Genomic DNA, 25,069 nt, shown 5'->3' on the forward strand with positions numbered 1-25,069 from the left:
CGGCAGTAAGGAAGGCAAATGCAATGTTGGCATTCATGTCGAGAGGGCTAGAATACAAGAGCAGGGATGTACGTCTGAGGCTGTATAAGGCTCCGGTCAGACCCCATTTGGAATATTGTGAGCAGTTTTGGGCCCTGTATCTAAGGAAGGATGTGCTGGCCTTGGAAAGGGTCCAGAGGAGGTTCACAAGAATGATCCCTGGAATGAAGAGCTTGTCGTATGAGGAACGGTTGAGGACTCTGGATGAGGGGGGAATCTTATTGAAACTTACAGAATACTGGATAGAGTGGACGTGGAGAGGATGTTTCCACTAGTAGGAAAAACTAGAACCAGAGGGCACATCCTTAGGCTAAAGGGATGATGCTTTAAAACAGAGATGAGGAGGAATCTTTTCAGCCAGTGTGGAACTCTTTGCCGCAGAAGGCTGTGGAGGCCAGGTCATTGAGTGTCTTTAAGACAGAGATAGATAGGTTCTTGATTGATAAGGGGATCAGGGGATATGGGGAAAAGGCAGGAGAATGGGGATGAGAAAAATATCAGCCATGATTGAATGGTGGAGCAGATTCAATGGGCCGAGTGGCCTAATTCTGCTCCAATGGGGTGGTGGGGGGAGGGGGGAGGTGGGGGGGGAGGGGCTAAAACAAAGAGATTCACTTTCTCCCCTACTATTTAGAATAATTATGGATACTGTTATCAGTACTCTGGATGCTAAAGGTGCAGGATGTCCTATCAAAATGGATAATGATAAAATTATAGTAACTTCCTTTGCAATTGTTATTGCTATAATTAGTGATACACATAAAGGAATGCATAAAAATCTTAACATTATTGAGAAATTCTGTTTAGCCACTGGACTTGATATTAACATGAAAAAGACAGCTGATTTTCATTTAACATCTAAAAATAAAACCTTCCTATTTAACAATGCTGAACCCTGGAAATTAAAGAATTCGTTGGTAAATTTCATAGAATCAAGGCAAATTGAAAAATATTTTGACGCTAGATTTGACCCGTGGATCGGGACTACTGGAAATGCATGGGAAGATTTATTAAGTACATGGATAGGTAATTTTAAATTGGTGCTGGTTAGAGGTGTGAAATTGGATAAAACTTAACTACCAAGGCATTGGAGTATCCGACTTCCTTGACAACACAGTGTCAAATCACTGGCTGCAGTTTAACTGTTTTAAAGGGTCGAATTATATCAATGCACTTGTAATCAGAATTAACGCGTTTCCTACAAGGAATTTCTTTGCATTGGGAAGATGAGGAGGCAATACGCTCTGCCGTAGATGTAATGAAACGATAGGGAATATTTCAGGTTGCAAGAAGTTTCCGACACAAGAAAGTATTACATCTATTAAGAGATTTTGCGTTAAAGATTTTATGGAACTCCAGATTAAAACGAAGAACAACCACCTGTATAAACCTGATATTGTAATTTGCAATGGTAGTGATGTTGCTGTGGTGGATGTAACCATTCGAATAGAAGATAACAATGATTCCCTTGAAAAAGCTTGGGATGAGCAAGAAATATGAGCACTTCTCAGAAGAAATCACAAATTTAACAAGTGGTTCAAAGGTTAAGTTCTTCGGTTTCGTCATTGGTGCCAGAGCTAAGTGGCATAGACTTAACGATAACCTCACGAAATTTCTCCAAATTAAGAACTTCAGAAATTTTGTGGAGCAAACCACCCAGCTGACGGTTTTACAGACTATAAAACTTCTACAAATTTTTATGGATAATTGATTTTGTTCATATATTTAACCACTTTTAATCCTTATGCATGTTTTATCACTGTTATGTTATATATTACACAACATATATCACCCAATTCACATTTAGTCTTTCCAGTATAGAGTGAATACAGTAGACTAAATTGAAATTTAAATCACTGCTTCATCTGCAAGGAGCATATGGGGCCTTGGATGGTGAGGAGTGAACAGGTGTTAGATCCTCTGCGTTTGCATGGGAAGGTGCTGGAGGGAGAGAACAGGGTATTGAGGTGACTAAGGAGTTGACAGAATACCATGGAGGGAATGGTTCCTTTGAAGCACTGAGGGAAGATGTGTTTGGTGGTGGCATCAAGCTGGAGGTGGCAGAAATGGCTGAAAATGATCCATTGAATATGGAGGCATGGTGGAGGGCTTGGGGAAATCCTTGGTTAAGAAAAGAAGACAACTCAAGGCACTGTTGTGGAAGGCTGCATGATCAGAATAGATACAACGAAAACCAAGGGAATGAGAGAATGGAATGGAATTTTAACAGAGGGTAGGCTGTGAGGAAGTGTGGTCGAGGCAGCTGTGGGAGTCAGTGGGCTTATAATGATTATTAACTGGTAGAGAAGTCAAGGATAGGAATAAACAAGATGGAGATGAAACATGTAAAGGTAAGAGATGGATGGAAATTGAAAGCAATGCTTCTGCCCATTCTGTCATTTTCCATCATCCAGTCTCTCCTGTCTTCCACCCTATAACAGGCCTTTATGTTCTTGTTGCACCCATCTCTTGTTCAAAACCTATTACATCTCTAACTTTTCCCAGTAACTGATGAGAGATCACAGAACTGAAACATTGGGCAAGATTCACAGCTGCGTTCGCCCCAAAACCAGGGCATCCCGCCCCAGGTCAACTGAACTTTGCATGCCTGCCCCCCGCCCACTACGATTCCCGTGGTGGGCGAGATGGGAAAATTCCCCCCATTAACTGTTTCCCTCTCTACATAGATTGTGCCTAACCTGCTGAACTGTTTTTTCCAGAATTTTCTGTTTTTATTTCAGATTTTCATCATCCATTCTGCTTTTCATTCACTTTTTAATTGGTTGTATTTTTAAAAATAGCATCAGAAATTGAATTGCATCTTAAAGACTGTAGTTTGGCACGTGTATTAACAGTGGTGGTCTTCATCCTTGGTCGAGGGGTAAACTGAAACTTGATGGCCATCCCGCAATTGCAACACAGCTTCTCGTAGAAACCATCTAACAAAAATCAAGAACAATACGGGTAAAGTCATTAATTGACAATTCTTCAGCAAATTTCCTAAAATTTTCATTGCTTCTCTTAAGCATGAGTTTTGTTCAGCCACAGAACCTGTGGTGCTGCCCATCCTCAAGTACCTCATCCAAGTGGCTATTCTTTATGAATAAGTAAATATTCATAAGTAGTGGGAGGTGATGGCCTACTGGTACAATCGCTAGACTATTAATCCAGAAACTTAGCTAATGCTCTGGGGACCCAGGTTCAAATCCCGCCACGGCATATAGTTAAATTTGAATCCAATAAAAAAAATCTGGAATTAAGAATCTACTGATGGCCATGAAACCATTGTCGATTGTAGGAAAAAAACCATCTGGTTCACTAATGTCCTTTAGGGAAGGAAATTTACCATCCTTACCTGGTCTGGCCTCCATGTGACTCCAGAGCCACAGCAATGTGGTTGACTCTCAACTGCTGTCGGGCAACTAGGGATGGGCAATAAATGCTGGCCAGCCAGCGATGTCCATGCGCCATGAATGAATAAAAAAAGTGAATGTGCATCAACAGGTCACTAATCCAAGGAGATTCGCCACAGCCAAGCTCAACCTTGTCCTCAGCCGACATCACACATGCATATTTTCCAGTGAGAGTCATGGAATTGGGACAAGGAGTTTTCTCTTTCCCATTTGGGAGCACCGAGGTCTGAATTTCAAACTGCATGAGTGAAATCAGCTAAAGCAGTAGACAAGGGATTAAATTTGGGGCTTCTATCTTGATTTTACACATTGCAGTGTTGAGAAAAGTTTCTGCTGACTGAAATTAAATGCTATTTTAAAATAATACTTTGAAAAAAATATTTTGACAAGGCTAGAACCAAACAATATGGACAAGAAAAACAAAATTTTCACATTTTTTTTTCCCCAAGCAGCTCAAGGTGCAGATACTATCTAACAAGCCAGCAACACCATCCTTAAAACCTTTCACATACAAGAATGTTCGGTTCAAAGTAATTTGCTTGGCACACAGAGGATTTTTAAAAATAATCAAAGAGCAAGCTTTTTTTTAGTCAAATACTCATTTAAGCTTTTTAGCCAATAATTGAAAAAACGGATAGTTTGTACAACGTTCAGTTTAATTAAAACATCTACGTAACAATGAATATAAACATTGGACCAGAAATATTTTAGACATAAAGCGTATTTTGGTTCCTATTGCTGCGTTTTATTCTTCCCATGAGCATTTCATTTCCCAAGATGCTTTGAAATCTCAGTCAAATCTCATTAAACCAAATCTCTTCTGCACCCAAGTTAATTCCTACAACATATGAACATATGAAATAGGAGCAAAAATTCAGCCCGTCAAGCCTGCTCCACCATTCAATAAGATCATGGCTGATCTGATTGTAACCTCCTGTCTATCCCCGTTAACCTTTCACCCCCTTGTTTACCAAGAATCTATCTACCTCTGCCTTAAAAATATACAGAGTCTGCTTCCACCACCTTTTGAGGAAGAGAGTTCCAAAGATTCACTATCCTCAGAGAAAAAAATTCTCCTCATCTTTGCCTTAAATGGGCGAACCCTTATTGTTAAACAGAGAGTCCTTGTTCTCGATTCTCCCACAAGAGGAGAACCTCTCCACATTCACCCTACCAAGATCCCTCAGGATCTTAAAGGTTTCAGTCAAGTCACCTCTTACTTTTCTAAACTCCAGCAGACACAAGCCTAGCCTAGCAGGGAGGATGTTCCGATAGATGCAGTGAGGATGTTCCCGATGGTGGGGGAAGTCCAGAAGCAGGGGTCAAAGTCTGAGGATTCAGGGTAGACCATTTAGGATGGAGGTGAGGAGACATTTCTTCACCCAAAGAGCGGTGAGCCTGTGGCATTCATTACCAGAGGAAGTAGTTGATGGCAAAACATTGAATGCATTCAAGAGGTGGCTGGATATAGCACTTGGGGCAAATGGGATCAAAGGTTATGGGGAAAAAAGCAGGATTAGGCTATTGAGTTGGATGATCAGCCATGGTTTTAATGAATGGTGGCGCAGACTCAAAGGGCCAAATGGCCTCCTCCTGCTCCTATCTTCTATGTTTCTATGTAGCCTGTCCAACCTTTCCTCATAAGACAACGTGCCCATTCCTGCTATTAGTCTACTAAACCTTCGCTGATATCCCTCCTTAAATGAGACCAATAATGTACACAATACTCCAGATATGATCTCACCAGTGTCCTATACAACTGAAGTATAACCTCCCTACTTTTGTATTCAATTCCCCTTGCCATAAATGATAACATTCTATTAGCTTTCCTAATTACTTGCTGTATCTGCATACTAGCCTTTTATGATTCATGCAGGAGGACACCCAGATCCCCCTGAATCTCAGAGCTCTGCAATCTCTCACCTTTTAGAGAAAGTGCTTCTTTATTATTCTTGCTGCCAAAATTGACAATTTCACACTTTCCCACATTATGCTCCATTTGCCAGATCTTTGCCCATTCAGTTAATCCTCAACTCTATATCCTTTTGTAGCCTCCTTATGTCCTCTGTACAACTTATTTTCCTTCCTTTGTGTCATCGGCAAATTTAGCAACCGTACCTTCTGTCCCTGCATCCATGTCACTTAAATAAATTATACAAAGTTGAGGTCCCAGCACTGATTCCTGTGACACACCACTCGCCACATCCGGCCAACTGGAAAAAGACCCATTTACACTCACTGTAAATGACTGGTCATTCTTATAAGCAACATGTTTTATTTTTCCCAATCTATCATATCACAGGATTCCACAATTATTCAGTGCCTCTCACATCGCACCTTTGAATTAGGCGGATGCCCTGTTGTGATTGTTTTTGATACAGAAATCAAATTTAAAAGAGCTAGTTTTATTCTAATACCAACAAATTATAAAATAAAACTACACTGCTTTTTTTCTGATCCCTTTCAAGTTGTTTTTCTACACCTGAAAATGTTCAAGCAGAAGGAAAGAAAATAGCACAGGAAACAGCATTAATCACAGCCCGCAGTTACACGGAAATATCCCTCTGCAGCACTCCCTTACCCCAGCTGTGCAAAGAACAAATATAAAACTCAGGTTCCCCACTCACACTGTGCCAAGCAGAGAAGAACAAGCGTCTTTAATTCTCTCATTAAAATTAAATAATTCTGTTAACCAACACACTTACACTTCTTGGCTATAGTCAGTATCTTCCTTCCCTGAAATCAAGCACTTGTGTCTTCTACAGCAAGCTGAGATATATCTAGAAAACTCAATATGTACAAATAGGGATTGAAGTTGATGTCTAAAATGTTCACCCCCATATCCTTTCATACAACATAACTCTTACAAATAGAACACATCGAACACATATTTGTAACATCAAAGTGATTTGCAAAAGACATTCAGCATTGAATTAGTTGGTTACAAGCATATAGGTTACCTCTTCTGTACACTGTCTCTAACAGAATAGGTGTGGAGATATCCAGCTGATTTTGTTCCACATACTGGGATTTTGATCTGCAAACCGATGGTACACAATTACTTAGCAGATTAAGGATTCAAGAGATTGACATTCATTTATTGTAATTATTCACCCCCAATTTTACATCCACTCACACTCCGACTCATGATTCAAAGAGAATTTGTGTATTCCTTCAGATAGCATCATTACCGTGGGCGGCATAGTGGCATAGTGGTTAGCACTGCTGCCTCACAGCGCCAGGGACCCGGGTTCAATTCCAGCCTTGGGTGACTGTGTGGAGTTTTCACATTCTCCCCGTGTCTGCGTGGGTTTCCTGCGGGTGCTCTGGTTTCCTCCCACACTCCAAACACATGCAGGTTAGGTTGATTGGCCATGCTAAATTGCCCTTTAATGTCAGAGGGATTAGGAGGGTAAATATATGGAGTTACGGGGATAGGACCTGGGTGGGGCAGTTGTCAGTGCAGGCTCGATGGGCCAAATGACCTGCTTCTGCATTGTAGATTCTATGATCACAGAGAAACTTTGAATAAAGTGAGAGGTTGCATACACATGGAAGAAGAAAATTGCTTCATAGAGTTTCTGCTCTACACACAAAGAACCTATAAATCAGGTGCAAAAGCAGAGCTTAGGTAATAAACAATAACTGAATGCTGTACCTTTGCACTAATTCCATCCACTCGATTGTTCCTGTCAGTGAGTTTGATATTTCGGACTTGAAGTGGTGGAGCTCCCAGGGCTTCCAAAGCTGTGTCATTTTTGTTGAGTTCTTCGATTGCCAATTTGTAGTATTCTGACTTGGCAAAGTTTTCTATAAAACAAATTATTCACAAGAGAGATTGCCACCAAATCCACAATCTAGTTCAGCGTTAGACTGTACATAGGTCCAGCTCAGCAAGAAAATCTTACTAGAAATCAAATGTAACCATCTATATGAAGAAATGATGGTGAATTTTAAGGAATTGGGCTGAGGTAAAGTTGAAATTGCCAAGGATCATGATTCAGTCCACAAAATAAAGGAAGAGTTTCTTGGAGAAGAACTCAGAGGCTGGAATCTTACCACCATTTGTGCTGGTGGGATTTTCCTATCCAGCTGCAGTGAACGCAGTGTGACGTGAATGGCAGGTAAGATCGTGCCCAGAATGTGAAATCATAGAAATCATAGAAACCCTACAGTGCAGAAAGAGGCCATTTGGCCCATCGAGTCTGCACCGACCAAGATCCCACCCAGGCCCGATCCCCACATCCCTACATATTTACCCGCTAATCCCTCTAGCCTACGCATCCCGGGACACTAAGGGGCAATTTAGCATGGCCAATTAACCTAACCTGCACATCTTTGGACTGTGGGAGGAAACCGGAGCACCCGGAGGAAACCCACGCAGACACGAGGAGAATGTGCAAACTCCACACAGACAGTGACCCAAGCGGGGAATCGAACCCAGGTCCCTGGAGCTGTGAAGCAGCAGTGCTAACCACTGTGCTACCGTGCCGCCCTAAGGTGACTTGGGTGAAGTAGACAACAAGGAAAACTAAGAAAGGAAAAACGAAGCACGGCATTCAAAAGTGTTGGAGGAATAGGGAGAAAGACAAAGGGAAGGGTTGCTGATAAGGAACAACACATGTCATGATTTAAATGGCCATTCAATAAAAAGAAAAGTACAGCTATTTTTGAGCCAAGTAAAGCCAGAATGTCAATATAATCATCCACAAGAAGTGCCATCTGAACAGAAGTAGACCTTTCAAAACCTTGTGCATGGTCCACTATTGAATTAAATCATTGTTGATCTTTACCTTAATTACAATTATCCACCGTTGTTCTATATCCCCATTATTTCCTAACAAACAGCTACTGATTTTAATCTTGAAAATTCCTATTGACACAGCATCCATTTGTTGGAGTGCTAGATTTCCAACACCCTTTGTGTGAAGAAGCGCTTCCTGATTTCACACCTGAATAGTCTTGTTCTAATTTTAATATTGTTCTGGATTGCCCACCAGTTTGTAAGTGAATAGATATTTTGGAGGAGAATGCGGAGCAGAGGATCAGCTTTGATCTGTTGGCATAGAGCTAGGGTGAGCAGCAAGGGAAGGAAATTTGAGGCTAGTTCCCAGTAAGCACCACCACTATCCATCCACAGTCCAATATGACGTTGTATTGGACAGTGACAAAAAGTGGCAGGGGATGTTTCAGATATATATGAGTTTTTCAGTCTTCAAGCAACATCCTCAGTCTTTCTAATCAGCTCTGTTAGGAAGCCACCTAACTTCAACATGGCAACACAACGGAGGCCAGTAACTGATTATTTGGGAAAATTGTGACTCTGAACCTGCATTCTATCATTCCGTAGTAAACTATCTGCAGGTGGTGTGATATGAGACTTTTAAAAATTGGTCCAACAGCGAAGATTCTTGGCTTTAACCAGGAGATAGCTATTCTCAGTGACACAACACATGCAAATTTTAGCAAGGAGGACATTGCTTCAAGCATAGCATCACAACGCGGTGAAAAAAAAGGTTTGCTTTCTAACCAGTTTAAGAATTACAAACAGTTTTTGAAATTGGCTTCAAGCAATTCAGTGCATATGAAGCATGCGATATTTGTCTTCTGGATACCTACTTATCAGCAGGGAAAAAATGGTCTTGGAAGCAAAAATAGGTTTAATAGGTTGTGTTTGTGTGTACTCACGCTGCATAAGGTAATACATAACTGCACATCCTCCTCCAGATACTATTCCCAAGTATATAGCCATCTGTTGCAAAGCACTCGTTGAAACTGGCATCCTCCTAGTGTTGTAAAGCCTAATAAAAAGAGAACAACATTCAAATGAACTACAATTTCAATATGTTTTTAATTTCATATTTGAGCTAATATAAAGAAATATTTTTTAAAAGCCCTGATTATCTGAAATAAAAAAAGAAAATTCTAGAAATAACAACAGAGCTCTCAGTGAAAGAAAGAGAGAGAAACAACAGGTTCATCTTTCAGGTCTGCATCTTACATCAGAATCAGAATTCTGCATGAGGATCCGGCATTATGACTGAGAGACCAAGTTTCCCTTCAACTCGATTTTCAACTTTGCTGACAACACCACCATAGTGGGTCAGGTCTCAAACAATGACGAGACATAGTACAGGAATGAGAGAGAGAATCTGGTGAACTGGTGCGGTAACAATAATCTCTCCCTCAATGTCAACAAAATGAAGGAGATAGTCATCGAATTCAGGAAGTGTAGTGGAGGAAATGCCCCTGTCTACATCAATGGGGACGAAGTGGAAATTGTCAAGAGCTTCAAGTTTCTAGGTGTCCAGATCATCAACAGATCCCCTATGACAATGCTATAGTTAAGAAAGCCCATCAATGCTTCTACTTTCTCAGGAGGCCAAGGAAATTTGGCATGTCCGCTATAACACTCTCACCACCCTTTACAGAATGCCCCATAGAAAGCATTCTTTCTGGTTATAACACAGCTTGGTATGGCTCCTGCTCCATCCAAGACCGCAAAAAACTACAAAGGGTCATGAACAAAGCCCAGTCCATCACGCCAAACAGCCTCCCATCCATTGACTCTGTCTACACTTCCCGCTGCCTCGGAAAAGCAGCCAGCATAATCAAGGTCCCCACGCACCATGGACATACTCTCTTCTACCTTCTTCCGTCAGGAAAACGGTACAAAAGTCTGAGGTCACGTACCAAATGACTCTTTGTCCCTGCTGCCATCAGACATTTGAATGGACCTACTCTTATTAAGTTGATCTTTCTCTCCACCCAAACTACAATAAGAAGTCTCACAACACCAGGTTAAAGTCCAACAGGTTTATTTGAAATCACAAGCCTTCATCTAGCTGGGAGTGGTTCATTCCAGCGGGGTTCACAACTGCTCCCCACTAACGGGTAACAGGCGGCCTGACCCCACTGGAGTGAAGAGAGGCCATGAAGGCACCCCCAGGATGTTGGGGTTGGGGGGTTTCCCACTGGGCAGTGCCAAAGGGGCGGGCCTATTGGATGGGTGATTGATGGGGGTACAGGAGTCCCACTGCCACTCTACATCAGGATCGGTGGCAGAGGGAGAGAGGACAGCGAGGTGGGGCTGGCCATCCGGGTGGAGGGTTGGGGAGATCGGGGTGGGCAGGATACCGGGGATTGCCTCGAGGGGTCCAGGAGGCCAGCGATTGGGGGATTTGGGGGGGGAGGGAGGGTTTCGGAGGGGCAGCGAAGGAGAGTTGCGGGGATGGCCAGCGATGGGAGGCCGGCAATGCAGTATCACTGCGCATGTCCCAATCTCAGCGCTGAGAGGTCGGCGCATGCGCAGAGGCCTGCTGTGCGCAATGCTGCTGACCTTTCCAGCAGGAATAGTTCCCGCCCCTTGATTTTCATAGGGAATCACACTAGGGCACTCTGCAGTGCTCAGAGAGTGGGAGATTCAATTGGAAAATCTCGCTAAATAAACCAGCGGGAGTTACTCCAGTTTTCACATGAATTGGGGACTTAGAATTTTTTTGGGAGAATCCCGGCCATGGTGTTTCACCACACAGAAGAAAAACTCTGGGATAAATTTGTGGACAGTATACCGTTTTATCCATAATTCTTTTCTAGGTCTTGTGGTGAAATCCCGGAACATTGACAGTTCAAACATTGAAACTGGTGCTTGACGGAAAGGAAGGAAGACGGAACATATGGACACACATATGTACAAAGACAGTATTTTTAATTTAAATAAAACATGTATTTTAAAAACCAATAGAGCTCTGCCACATCAACAAAACAGGTCAATTTGAACAAGCTGTAAATGCATGTGCAAGATTAAAATGTGACTATGTCCCATGACTTTTAAAAGACGCTACCTTCTCTAGAAGTACTTGGCAAATCTTTGAAATTAATCTGGCCCAGCTATCCACTGTTTAAAGTCAGTGAATCATTTTATATTCCTTCAGACATAAAGCCTAGATTTTCCTCCAATTAGCAGTGGAATAAGATTAATGCCTACACTAAATCGACATCATATCTGCACTATAAGGTGGGTATAAAAGATCCCATGGCATTAATCATAGAACGCTAGCAGATTTCTCCCAGTGTCATGGCCAGCTTTACTAAGACACTTTAATTGGCTATTTATCCCTACAGGCCTGTTTTTTGCAGGTGATAATCGTGCAATGGTATTGTCACTGGACAACTAATTCATGATAATACTCTGGGGACCCACGTTTGAATTCCACCACGGCAGATGTTGAAATCAGAATTCCATAAAAATCTGGAATTAAGAACCTACTGATGACCATGAAACCATTGTCGACTGTCATTAAAAACCCATCTGGTTCACTAATGTCCTTTAGGGAAGGAAATCTGCCGTCCTTATCTGGTCTGGCCTACATGTGACTCCACACCCACAGCAATGTGGTTGACTCTTAAATGCTCTTCGAAATGGTCCAGCAAGCCACTTAATTAACGGTAATTAGGGATGGGCAATAAATGTTGGCCCAGTCCACGATGCCCACATCCCATGAACAAAACATTCATGTTGGGCAAACCAATTTCTGGGCACATTCTCATGCCGCCCAATCACCCCTGCCCTAGAAGTATGGCAGCTGCATAATTGGTAACCAGGGATTTTTCATGTCTGGCACCGGCCATGCTAAATTGACCCTAGCGTCAGGGGGATTAGCAGGGTAAATATGTGAGTTACAGGAATAGGGCCTGGGTGGGATTGCGGTCGGTGCAATCTCGATGGGCCAAATGGCCTCCTTCTGCACTGTAGGGATTCTATGATTCTTTGTCTAAAACAGGAAATTATTCATTTTGAATATGCTAATAAGGAGCAACAGCCAGTTTGAAAACTTCAGTGCCCAATTTGGCAAAAACAGACTGGATTAACTCAAGTTCCTGGGTTCACTGTGGCCTATCAATTTGTCTTTGGAGAGATTGCTGGAGGCCACCAAAGAACAGACAAGATTTTATTTCCTTACTTAGCTTAATGTGGTGCCAGCAAGATCAAGAGTGCTTTTCCTAATTTTACATCACTACTGTGTCTGCTGATCAGTCAATGATGTGGAGATGCCGTTTTCTGTGTCGATATGCGCGATCTTCTTGGAGATCCTCTCCACTTGGAACCGGCAGTTTGCGGTGTCGATGGTAGCACAGGTTCAAACAAGACTTCTTCACCGCACAGGACCTTCAACTGATGCTATACACTAGATACATCGATGACATTTTCTTCCTTTGGACTCATGGTGAACAATCACTGAAACAACTATATGATGACATCAACAAGTTCCATCCCACCATCAGACTCACCATGGACTACTCTCCGGAATCGGTTGCATTCTTGGACACACGCATCTCCATTAAGGACGGTCAGCTCAGCACCTCACTATACCGCAAGCCCACAGATAACCTCACGATGCTCCACTTCTCCAGCTTCCACCCTAAACACGTTAAAGAAGCCATCCCCTACGGACAAGCCCTCCGTATACACAGGATCTGCTTGGATGAGGAGGATTGCAATAGACACCTCCTGACGCTGAAAGATGCCCTCATAAGAACAGGATATAGCGCTCGACTCATCGATCAACAGTTCCGACGTGCCACAGCGAAAAACCGCACCGACCTCCTCAGAAGACAAACACGGGACACGGTGGACAGAGTACCCTTCGTCGTCCAGTACTTCCCCGGAGCGGAGAAGCTACGGCATCTCCTCCGGAGCCTTCAACACGTCATTGATGAAGACGAACATCTCGCCAAGGCCGTCCCCACACCCCCACTTCTTGCCTTCAAACAACCGCACAACCTCAAACAGACCATTGTCCGCAGCAAACTACTCAGCCTTCAGGAGAACAGTGACCACGACACCACATAACCCTGCCACAGCAACCTCTGCAAGACGTGCCGGATCATCGACACAGATGCCATCATCTCACGTGAGAATACCATCCACCAGGTACACGGTACATACTCTTGCAACTCGGCCAACGTTGTCTACCTGATACGCTGCAGAAAAGGATGTTCCGAGGCATGGTACATTGGGGAAACTATGCAGACGCTGCGACAATGGATGAATGAACACCGCTCGACAATCACCAGGCAAGACTGTTCTCTTCTTGTTGGGGAGCACTTCAGCAGTCACGGGCATTCGGCCTCTGGTATTCGGGTAAGCGTTCTCCAAGGCGGCCTTCACGACACACGATGGCGCAGAGTCGCTGAGCAGAAACTGATAGCCAAGTTCCGCACACATGAGGATGGCCTCAACCGGGATATTGGGTTCATGTCACACTATTTGTAATCCCCACAGCCTGCCTGGACCTGCAGAGTTTCACTGGCTTTCCTGTCTGGAGACAATACACATCTCTTTAACCTGTCTTGATGCTCTCTCCACTCACATTGTTTGTATCTTAAAGGCTTGATTAGCTGTAAGTATTCGCATTCCAACCATTATTCATGTAATTTGAGTTTGTGTCTTTATATGCCCTGTTTGTGAACAGAATTCCCACTCACCTGAAGAAGGAGCTTGGGGCTCCAAAAGCTTGTGTGGCTTTTGCTACCAAATAAACCTGTTGGACTTTAACCTGGTGTTGTTAAACTTCTTACTGTGATCAGTCAAGGAGCAGAAAGAAGATGGTTGTTGGATATCAATCATCTCAGCCCCAATACGTCACTGCAGGAATTCCTCAAGAATGTTTTAAGCTGTTTCTGCATTATTAATGACAAAAGCAAAATACTGCAGATGCCGGAATCTCTAACAAAAACAGAAAATGCTGGAAAATCTCAGCAGGTCTGACAGCATCTGTGGGGAGAGAATAGAGCCAACGTGGAGTCTGGATGACACTTCGTCAAAGCTGACTAAGGGTCATCCAGATTTGAAATGTTAGACCTGCTGAGATTTTTCAGCATTTTCTGTTTTTGCTTCAATAATGACCATCCCTTCATCATGAGGTCAAAGAAGGAATGTTACCTGGTCGATTATCTAGTTTGCTGATTGTGGGATCTTACTTTTCACAAATTGGCTGTCACATTGGTCGCCATAACAAAAACGCCCACAATTCAAAAAGCAATTCATTGGCAAACTCTTTCTTCTTTCCTTTTTGATTTGGGATAAAGACAAAAGTCTTCACCAAAACCAGATAAATGAACAATTTAGCCCATTTTTCTTTCCTGAAAGAGGTGGCTCCATCTTTAATATGGTTCATTGGGACAAGCACTTGCCAATACCTCACACAGAACCATAGAATCCCACAGTGCAGAAGTGGCCATTCAGCCCATCAAGTCTGCACCAGCTCTCTGACAGAGTATCTTCTGTAAGAAGTCTCACAACATCAGGTTAAAGTCCAACAGGTTTATTTGGTAGCAAAAGCCACAAGCTTTCGGAGCGCTGCTCCTTCGTCAGGTAAGTGGAAGTTCTGTTCACAAACAGGGCATATACAAAGACACAAACTCAATTTACAAAATAATGGTTGGAATGCTAATCTTTACAGGTAATCAAGTTGTAAAGGTACAGCCAATGTGAGCGGAGAGAGGGTTAAGCACAGACTAAAGAGATGTGTATTGTCTCCAGCCGGGACAGTTAGTGAGATTTTGCAAGCCCAGGCAAGTCATGGGGGTTACAGATAGTGTGGCATGAACCCAAGATCCCGGTTGAGGCCGTCCTCGTGTGCAGAACTTGACTATCAGTCTCTGCTCAGCGACTCTGCGTTGTCGTGTGTCGTGAAGGCCGCCTTGGAGAACGCTTACCCAAAGATCAGAGGCTGAATGCCCGTGACCGCTGAAGTGTTCCCCAACAGGAAGAGAACACTCTTGCTTGGTGGTTGTCTCACGTGAGAACACCATCCACCAGGTACACAGTACATACTCTTGCAACTCGGCCAACATTGTCTACCTGATACGCTGCTGGAAAGGATGTCCCAAGGCATGGTACATTGGGGAGACCATGCAGACGCTACGACAACAGATGAATGAACACCGCTCAACAATCACCAAGCAAGAGCGTGTTCTCTTCCTGTTGGGGAACACTTCAGCGGTCACGGGCATTCGGCCTCTAATCTTCGGGTAAGCGTTCTCCAAGGCGGCCTTCACGACACATGACAATGCAGAATCGCCGAGCAGAAACTGATAGCCAAGTTCCGCACACATGAGGACGGCCTCAACCGGGATCTTGGGTTCATATCACACTATCTGTAACCCCCACGACGTGCCTGGGCTTGCAAAATCTCACTAACTGTCCTGGCTGGAGACAATACACACCTCTTTAACCTGTGCTCAACACTCTCTCCGCTCACATTGTCTGTACCTTTAAGACTTGATTAACTGTAAAGACTCGCATTCCAACCATTATTTTGTAAATTGAGTTATATGCCCTGTCCGTGAACAGAACTCCCACTTACCTGATGAAGGAGCAGCGCTCCGAAAGCTAGTGGCTTTTGCTACCAAATAAACCTGTTGGACTTTAACCTGGTGTTGTGAGACTTCTTACTGTGTTTACCCCAGTCCAATGCCCGCATCTCCACATCAAGAGTATCTTCTGACAGGGTATCTTATCCAGGCCCTCTCCCCCACCTTGTTTCCCATGACCAATTCACCTAACGTGCACATCTTTGGAGTGCACAGCTAGGCATTCTTCAGAGAAGAGTCCAGCTAGTGATTGTGACTGAAGGAAATCAAGTTATTCTAATTCTGTTCACATACATGCACCTTTCAAAGAACTGCAGCCTTTATAGTATCAATATGGCATCATTCTCTATACATGCTTTTTACTGCAGATGTGTTATGATATGAGTGGCATCTATCTTTTGGAATCATTAGCTACAGGAGTTAACCATTCCTGTTTTGTTAAAAGGTTTGTAACTTGTTATTTTTATATCATGACAAAAATTAGCAGTGTTACTGAACAATTTTTTAAAATCTGTCCACTTATTTGTTTTATTCACTTCCCCTAACGGGTACTTAACTAAATAAGATAGCAAGAGAAAATAAGCAACTTTCACAGATTGCTCCCTCTAATTTAAGACAATTTTACAGTACCTTATTTTTTTGCAGCTCATATTATCTCGAGGCCATAAAATAATCTAAATTAGTTTTAAACAGCCTGTCTGAGGCAGTTTTTGACAACGTCCAATTACTGTCACAAATTGGTACAGGGTAAGTATCCATCACAAGTCACTCCCACCAGTGTGATGCAGCTTTATGTTATTTTAGTATTTCTTTTTTCTCTTTGCCACAGCCTTGCTGCAAGACTTCTAGAACCCAGAAGCTGCAGACCTATGATTCTTGTTCCTTGTATCCTTTAGAAGTGTGTAAATACGTACTTTCACAGACTTTGTTAGTGAACACCAAAAGGTATTTATTAATAAGAAATATACACCATTCGCATGGCTGTAGCTGGCTCCCAAAATGTCTCTGCCTAGGAGCCCCTCTCACCATCGTGTGATTCCACACTCTGAGTCCCAATTGGTTACACAGGCCATGTCACCCTTACTCTGCTGTGTTGCCCTTAAAGGGACAATCACCACAAATTCATACAATCCTACAGCGCTAACTTTAGTCCGCTCTAGATGAATGGCATTCTCAACATAAATAAACATGAAGTACATTTGCAGAACACCACATGGTTATGGATAATTACAGCAGTAAAGACTTGATATTTTTAAATGAAGTTCTCCTGACAGTGAATGTTAAGAACATAAGAACATAAGAAATAGGAGCAGGAGTAGGTCATCTAGCCCCTCAAGCTTGCTCCACCATTCAATAAGATCATGGCTGATCTGATAGTGGGTTCAGTTCCACTTACCCGCCCGCTCCCCATAACCCTTAATTCCCTTAATGGTTAAAAATCTATCTATCTGTGACTTAAACACATTTAACGAGGTAGCCTTCTCTGCTTCATTGGGCAGAGAATTCCAAAGATTCACTACCCTCTGGGAGAAGAAATTCCTCCTCAACTCTGTTCTAAATTGACTCCCCTGTATTTTGAGGCTATGCCCCCTAGTTCTTGTTTCCATTGTAAGTGGAAATAACCTCGCTGCTTCTACCCTGTCTAGCCCCTTCATTATCTTATATGTCTCTATAAGATCGCCCCTCAACCTTCTAAACTCCAATGAGTACAGGCCCAGTCTACTCAATCTCTCCTCATAAGCTAACCCCCTCATCTCCGGAATCAACCTGGTGAATCTTCTCTGTACCCCCTCCAAAGCTAATATATCCTTTCTTAAATAAGGGGACCAAAATTGTACACAGTACTCCAGTTGCGGCCTCACCAGTACCCTGTACAGTTGCAGCATGACCTCCCTGCTTTTATACTCCATCCCTCTCGTGATAAAGGCCAACATTCCATTTGCCTTCTTGATCACCTGCTGCATCTGCAAACTGAGTTTCTGTGATTCATGCACAAGGACCCCGAGGTCCCTCTGCACAGTAGCATGTTGTAATTTTTCACCCTTTAAATAATAGTCCATTTTACTATTATTCCTTCCAAAGTGGATAACCTCACACTTACCAATGTTATACTCCATCTGCCAGATCCTTGCCCACTCACTTAGCATATCCAAATCTCTCTGCAGACTCTGTGTCCTCCACGCAATTTGCTTTCCCACTCATCTTTGTGTCATCCGCAAACTTTGTTACCCTACACTCGGTCCCCTCCTCCAGATCGTCTATGTATATGGTAAATAGTTGAGGCCCCAGCACCGATCCCTGCGTCACGCCACTAGTCACTGATTGCCAACCGGAAAAGCACCCATTTATTCCGACTCTCTGCTTTCTGTTAGATAGCCAATCCTCAATCCACGCTAACACTTTACCCCCAGCTCCATGTACCTTTATCTTATGCAGCAACCTTTTGTGAGGCACCTTATCGAATGCCTTCTGGAAATCTAAATACACCACATCCACCGGTTCCCCTCTGTCAACCGCATTAGTTATATCCTCTCTATCACTATAATGCTCTCTATCACTATAATGTAAGAAGTCTCACAACACTAGGTTAAAGTCCAACTAGTTTATTTGGTAGCACAAGCTTTCAGAGTGTCGTTCCTTCTTCAGGCTCCTTCTTCACCTGAAGAAGGAGTGACACTCCGAAAGCTTGTGCTACCAAATAAACCTGTTGGACTTTAACCTGATGTTGAGAGACTTCTTACTGTGCTTATCCCTGTCCAACGCCGGCATCTCCACATCATGGCCACCATAATGTAACACATACCAGGCTGAATTCGCAATTCTGTTTGTCTCAGAACCACCGTTGTTTCCAAGTACATATTGTTAATTCTATATAAATTGGGTTTTAATTGTATTCAGGTGTTGGATATTAATTGCGGCCTCAACTGCATACGAAAGGTGTTTGGTAAAATTCTAACAACAATGAAAGGTCACAGATCTGAAACTTTAACTCTGTTTCTCTCTCCACAATTGCTGTCAGTGCTGTTGAATATTTGTAGCATTTTCTTGTATGCCTAACAGAGTACTCCTTGTTTGTCTCTGTACAGCTTTGGGTGTGTCCCAATCCAGGTGCCAGCCATGCAAATAAACCCACGTTGCATTAAGAGACTGACGTTAAAACTTTGTTGCAGTGTTGACGATTATTTTCAGATAATAAGTATGGGTCTATCTCAGCCACATTACAAGTTCCCTTCAAAATCTGTAAATGGAAACAGAAAGGACTACACACTTAATTTAGATTGCACACAAATGGGTGTAACAAGGTATTAAAATAACAGGCACCCAAACCTTTAGATTGAGAATTAGGCACGATTTGTCTGCGTGCATGTGTGGTGGGTATGATATTCAATATGAGATTCAATATTGAGGAGCATCGCAACAAATTTAAAATGGCATTAGTAAATGTGCAAATAAGGACATATAATTGGCAAATGAATTTCAAAATTGGCAGGCAATAGGAAAATAAGGGGTTTTCATATTATTTAGAAAATAAGAATCTAAGTACAAATACACTAGTCACTAAATTAGTGACACGGTTTAATAAGGCCATAAAGAAGGCAAACTAAGCACAAGTGTTTCCGTCGAAAAGGATAAAATTGAAAAGTAGAGAAGTTATGCTAAAATTGCATTGCACCTTGGTCAGACCACACTTGAAGTATCGTGTACACTTGTGTTTACCACATTATACAAAGAATGTAGAGATACGAAAGAGAGTACAGAAAAGATTTGCAAGCATGATACCAGAACTGGGAGTACAGGCTAGGTCTCTTTTCTTTTGACCTGATAGATGTTTAAAATTATAAAATGTTGATAGGAAGACAAAGTGAGATTGCTTCTTTCTACTTTGCAGAAGAGCAAAACTAGAGGCCATCATAGAACAGTTCAGCAGAGGAACAGGCCCTTCGGCCCACAATGTTGTGCCGAACATAATGCTAAATTAAACGAATCCCTTCTGCCTTTGGTCCGTATTCCTCTATTCCTTGCATATTCGTGCGCTTATCTAAAAGCCCCTTAAATGCCTCTATTGTATCTGCCTGCACCATCACCCCTGGCAGGGTGCTCCAGACACCTACCACTCTCTGTGTAAAAAACCTGTCCCTCATATCTCCTTTGAACATTTCCTTCTCTCGCCTTAAGCGTATGCCCCCTAGCGTAAAGGAGAACATGCCCCTGTCTACACCAACGGGGACGAAGTAGAAAGGGTCGAGAGCTTCAAGTTTTTAGGTGTCCAGATCACTAACAACCTGTCCTGGTCCCCGCATGCTGACACTATAGTTAAGGAAATTTGGCACGTCAGCTACGAACCTCACCAATTTTTACAGATGCACCATAGAAAGCATTGTTTCTGGTTGTATCACAGCTTGGTATGGCTCCTGCGCTGCCCAAGACCGCAAGGAACTACAAAAGGTCCTTGTGTGAATGTAGCCCAATCCATCACGCAAACCAGCCTCCCATCCATTGACTCTGTCTACACTTCCCGCTGCCTCGGCAAAGCAGCCAGCATAATTAAGGACCCCACGCATCCCGGTCATTCTCTCTTCCACCTTCCTTCGGGAAAAAGATACAAAAGTCTGAGGTCATGTACCAACCGACTCAAGAACAGCTTCTTCTCTGCTGCTGTCAGACTTTTGAATGGATTTACCTTGCATTAAGTTGATCTTTCTCTACACCCTAGCTATGACTGTAATAGTACATTCTGCACTCTCTCATTTCCTTCTCTATGAACAGTATGTTTTGTCTGTATAGCGCGCAAGAAACAATACTTTTCACTGTATGTTAATACATGTGACAGTGATAAATCAAATTTTAAAAAGGATCAGACATTTCAACTCTGGGAAAAAGATTCTGTCTGTCAACTCTATGCCTCTCATAATGTTACAGATTTCTATCAATCTCTGCCGCTCCAGAGAAAATAACCCAATTTGTCCAGCCTCTCTTGAGAGCACATACCTTCTAATTTGGGCAGCATCCTAGTAAACCTCTTCTGCACCCTCTCCAAAGCCTCCGCATCCTTCCTGTAATGTGGCATCAATAAAAGATAGTCACCAAAGAATCAAATAGTGGACCCAGGAGAAACCTCTTTTCCCAAAAGAGCATCACTGGTAATATTAAGACAGTAAGAAGTCTCACAACACCAGGTTAAAGTCCAACAGGTTTATTGAGGGCACCAGAGCTTAGGGCCTTGGCAGCTTAAGGCATGACGGCAAAGATGGAGAGGCTAACCCCTTGCAGAAACCCTGATGGCCCACTGAATCAGGCCTAAAATAGGATTCCTGCTTGGTGGCAAACCCGTCAATGTTCTTGGTTCGTTCCACCGGCCTTGATCAGGTCCCCACCCACAGCGGAAGGGGTCCCAACGAAAATGTAAAAGTCATAATAATCATGCAATTAGCAGGCTGGAAGCCTAATTCAACGCCTCCCCACGATGCACCTGCTCCTCCAATGGGAAGCCCACTAGGCGTGCTTTGGTGCAAGTCCTGACAAATGTGGACTTGCACCAGCTCTGACGAAGGGTCATCTAGGCTCAAAACATTGGTTGTATTCTCTCTCCACAGATGCTGTCAGAGCTGCTGAGATTTTCCAGCATTTTCTGTTTTTGTTTCAGATTCCAGCAGTATTTTGCTTTTACACTCTGGTTTTCCTGTTGGCGGGAGCACTTAATAGTGCAAAGGGATTAATTGCACCTGTTGATTGCTGCTGTCTAATTTCTGATCTTGAACAATAGTCTGCCTGTTCCCTCAACAGAAGTGGGCTTTCCCTCAACAGAAGTGGGCTTGCCTTGGGTTTAACACCATCTGCTCGATCCATTCCCTATGAGGGGATTTGCACAGTAATTTCATTGCAGTGTTAAAGTAAACCTACTTGTGACATTGATAAATAAACTTAAAACTTAATCAGCTTTGAGGTAAGACAGAGAGAGGGAGAGAGGCACAGAGAGAGGGAGGGAGAGGGAGTGAGAGGGGGACAGAGGTAGGGAGTGAGGGACAGTGAGAGGGGGACAGAGGTAGGGAGTGAGGGACAGTGAGAGGGAAGGGGACTGAGGGAGAGAAGGGCACAGAGAGATTGAGAGGGGGACACGGAGGGAGGGAGTAAGGGATTGAGGAAGATAGAGGGACACCACCCCTCCCTCCCTCCCACCCCCCGCCACACACTCCGGCTTCATATCGGCATTGGTCGAGCAAGCAGCGAGGCCACCCACGCTGTGACCCCACCCTACATTCACAAACTCTGACGCAACACAATACCAGGGCCCTTCCTTTAGGCTTCTCCAATGTGCTTTACATTGGATTAACAGTTTGTTAACACACTACCTCTTCTGTCACAATCTTTCAGTCACTGTTGTGCTTTGGTCATCAAAAGTGAACCAGCAATGAATCAAAAGCAAGGTTAATGATAAGAAACCTACCAATTAGAAAGTGTGAAAGAGTTAGGAAAACTGCCAATGGGTTACATAAGCAGTCAGGAAAAGTGGCACGGGGTGGGGGGAAAGGAAATGGTGAATCAGCATCACACAAAACACTTTTATTACTCATGTTTCTAATGTTCAACTAACATTTTAAACAAAATAAAACATTAAAATTTTCAGAATAAATTTACCCAGTGACAACAGGAAGAGTAAAAAGGGAGTTCCCCAATAGCACAAAAGGGGCTGCGGAGAGAGGTGCAGATGCAGTCATGGGTGCTGCCCAAATGCCAGAACAGAGGTTTGAATTATATTCTCCTGTGTCCACCACCCTCACAAAGGTTGTTAGATTGTGATCGCACCATCCCCACCCCCAGTTCTGTCAGGTCCCAGACACCTCCTAATACCGTTAGACACTTCGTCGCCCAGTGCTCCGAGAAACCTCTCCTTAGTCTTCCTAATCTTCTGGACCCTGGCTCCCTTACCCTCTAATGCCAGAATCTCTTATTCGAGTTCAGAAATGCCTAGGCCACACTCCCAGTATTCCTAGATGTCAATACTGCTAGCTAGGCTTCCAGATCTCGTGATCTCCATTCATAATTCTCCCAAAATCTAACACTCATTCCTATGATCCCACAACCTGCCACAGCATATGGATGGTCCTTCTTTGCAGTATTCCTGAATCCAGCAAATTCATCCCAGTGCTCCGTATTCTTGGATCACAAAGCCCAGAGAACCTTTCCCAGGGTTCGATTCCCGGCTTGGGTCACTGTCTGTGTGGAATTTGCACATTCTCCCCGTGTCTGCGTGGGTTTCCTCCCACAGTCCAAAGATGTGTGGGTTAGGTGGATTGAACATGCTAAATTGCCCCTTGGTGTCAAGGGGACTAGCTAGCGTAAATGCATAGGGTTACAGGGATAGGGTCTGGGTGGGATTGTGGTCGGTGCAGACTCGATGGGCCAAATGGCCTCCTTCTGCACTATAGAATTCTATGATTCTATGATATGACTCCTTTCCATTGCAGTTTATTTTCATTAAGAAACCAATCACAATTTTTGACACAAAAATAGGAAATGCTGGAGAGAGAATAGAGCTAACATTTCGAGTCAGAATGACCCTTTGTCACTGACTTGAAACGTTGGCTCTATTCTCTCTCCACAGATGCTGTCAGACCTGCTGAGATTTTCCAGCATTTTCTGTTTTTGTTTCAGATTTCAGCATCCACAGTATTTTGCCTTAATCACAATTTTGGGTTTTGAGATTAGCTAGAACCATGTCGTTGACATATTGTGCTGACAACAATTTAAATTTCTATGCCATTTACTTTAGAACCACACAAAACTAGTAAACTGGGATGGAGAGACAGTGAGAAATCGGCATGAAAGAAGTGACAAAGGGAGTGGTTTACAATTATTTGCAGCAGGTAGTTATCAAAGTCACATGGCATGAATACAAATCACCACATTGAGGTCACAAGCAAACTATTTATTATAAAATGATAGTTAACTAGCTATTTAATTCATTACTATACCCTGACTATATCTGGCCTCAGGCTGTATCCCAACTAAAAGCAGCCTATTCTTTGAATGTGATCCTTACTGTTTTAATTATGATTTTATGGTCCAGGTTGACAGCACTATAGAGCTCAGCTCGCTACTCTTAAAGGCGCAGTGTCTTCACAAAAAAGATGTTCAGTAAATCGTTCTTCATTTGATTACTAACATGGTGGCAATGGCAGCACGGTGGCACAGTGATTAGCACTACTGCCTCACAGTGTATGGGGACCTTCGATTCGCAGTTTGGGTCACTATCTGTACGAGTCTGCATGTTCTCTCGGTGACTGCGTGGGTTTCCTCCAGGTGCTCCGGTCTTCACCCACAGCCCGAAAGATGTGCTGGTTAGGTGCATTGGCCATGTTAAATTCTCCCTCAGTGTACCCGAACAAGCGCTGGAGTGTGGCGACTGGGGGATTTTCACAGTAACTTAATTGCAGTGTTAATGTAAGCCTACTTGTTGACACTAATAAATAAACTTATAAACTCATGTGATGAAATTGGGTGAAACATGACAAGATGTCATCACATCGTTGACATAAGATCACAATGACAAAAATAAAGGGGCCTTTTCTATCTCCTTTCTTCTACTGGCAAAAATATCTGCGGCTTTTGATGAAATAGAACCTGGTGATTTTTGAGCTGGGAAGGCAGAGGTCTGGAGATGGTACACACACACGCACGCACAGAACGCTGGCAGGATTCCATATGAAAAGAAAAGCTGACCACAGCCTTTTCTGCTCATTAATAATTTAAAGATGATGCAATAAGTTTATTAATTTAAAAAAAACAAGCAAGCAACTGGTATGTTTATTTGCAGCTAATCAGAAGCTACTTTCTTCAAGTGGGTTTACGATCAGCACAAAATTGCTGATTTCCACTAAAGGAGGTATAAAGCACTGTAAATTTGACATACTGTAATGCAAAAGACATCATCAATGCCAAATGTGTAGGAGTTAAGGTATCAGCCAGGTTATCTAGCCAAACTTTTTCTCATGAAACTAAATCTAAATCTGTAGATTTTCAAAGAATAAGAAGTCTGAGGCAATCTGGACTGTAAACCCACAAGTCTCAATAACAATAATTTCTGTAGATCATAATCAGCTCGATAAAATACAACTATACTGTTTGGTTGAATGCTAAATGCACAATTGCAAATGGCCACCAGTATGGTCCAAATGAGGTTCAATTTATCATACATTAAGAAAATACTTGACTGGATAGATTAGAAAATTGAAAACTTG

At 42.9% G+C, this 25,069-nt stretch overlaps 1 protein-coding gene across 10 annotated transcripts in view; it reads right to left on the minus strand.

Moving 5' to 3' along the window:
- Window positions 1-2,271: 2,271 nt before the first annotated feature.
- The window catches only part of coa1 (cytochrome C oxidase assembly factor 1), a 66,083-nt gene continuing 43,285 nt past the window's right edge, over window positions 2,272-25,069 (minus strand). For 6 of the 10 annotated variants that reach the window (XM_078236262.1, XM_078236198.1, XM_078236238.1 and 3 more), the window contains 4 exons: window positions 9,141-9,253; window positions 7,111-7,262; window positions 6,413-6,489; window positions 2,272-2,978 (listed from right to left, as the gene is read on the minus strand). In XM_078236262.1, coding sequence (XP_078092388.1) covers window positions 2,888-2,978; window positions 6,413-6,489; window positions 7,111-7,262; window positions 9,141-9,234 — 414 coding nt within the window. In that variant the 5' untranslated portion in view covers window positions 9,235-9,253 and the 3' untranslated portion in view covers window positions 2,272-2,887. Of the gene's footprint in view, window positions 2,979-6,412; window positions 6,490-7,110; window positions 7,263-9,140; window positions 9,254-20,819; window positions 20,885-25,069 lie in introns of all 10 variants that reach the window. The other 4 variants (XM_078236222.1, XM_078236230.1, XM_078236206.1 and 1 more) reach the window with 1 other exon arrangement.

The sequence above is a fragment of the Mustelus asterias genome, chromosome 2 (genome assembly GCF_964213995.1).
Source record: "Mustelus asterias chromosome 2, sMusAst1.hap1.1, whole genome shotgun sequence".
NCBI classification, from domain to species: Eukaryota; Metazoa; Chordata; class Chondrichthyes; order Carcharhiniformes; family Triakidae; genus Mustelus; species Mustelus asterias.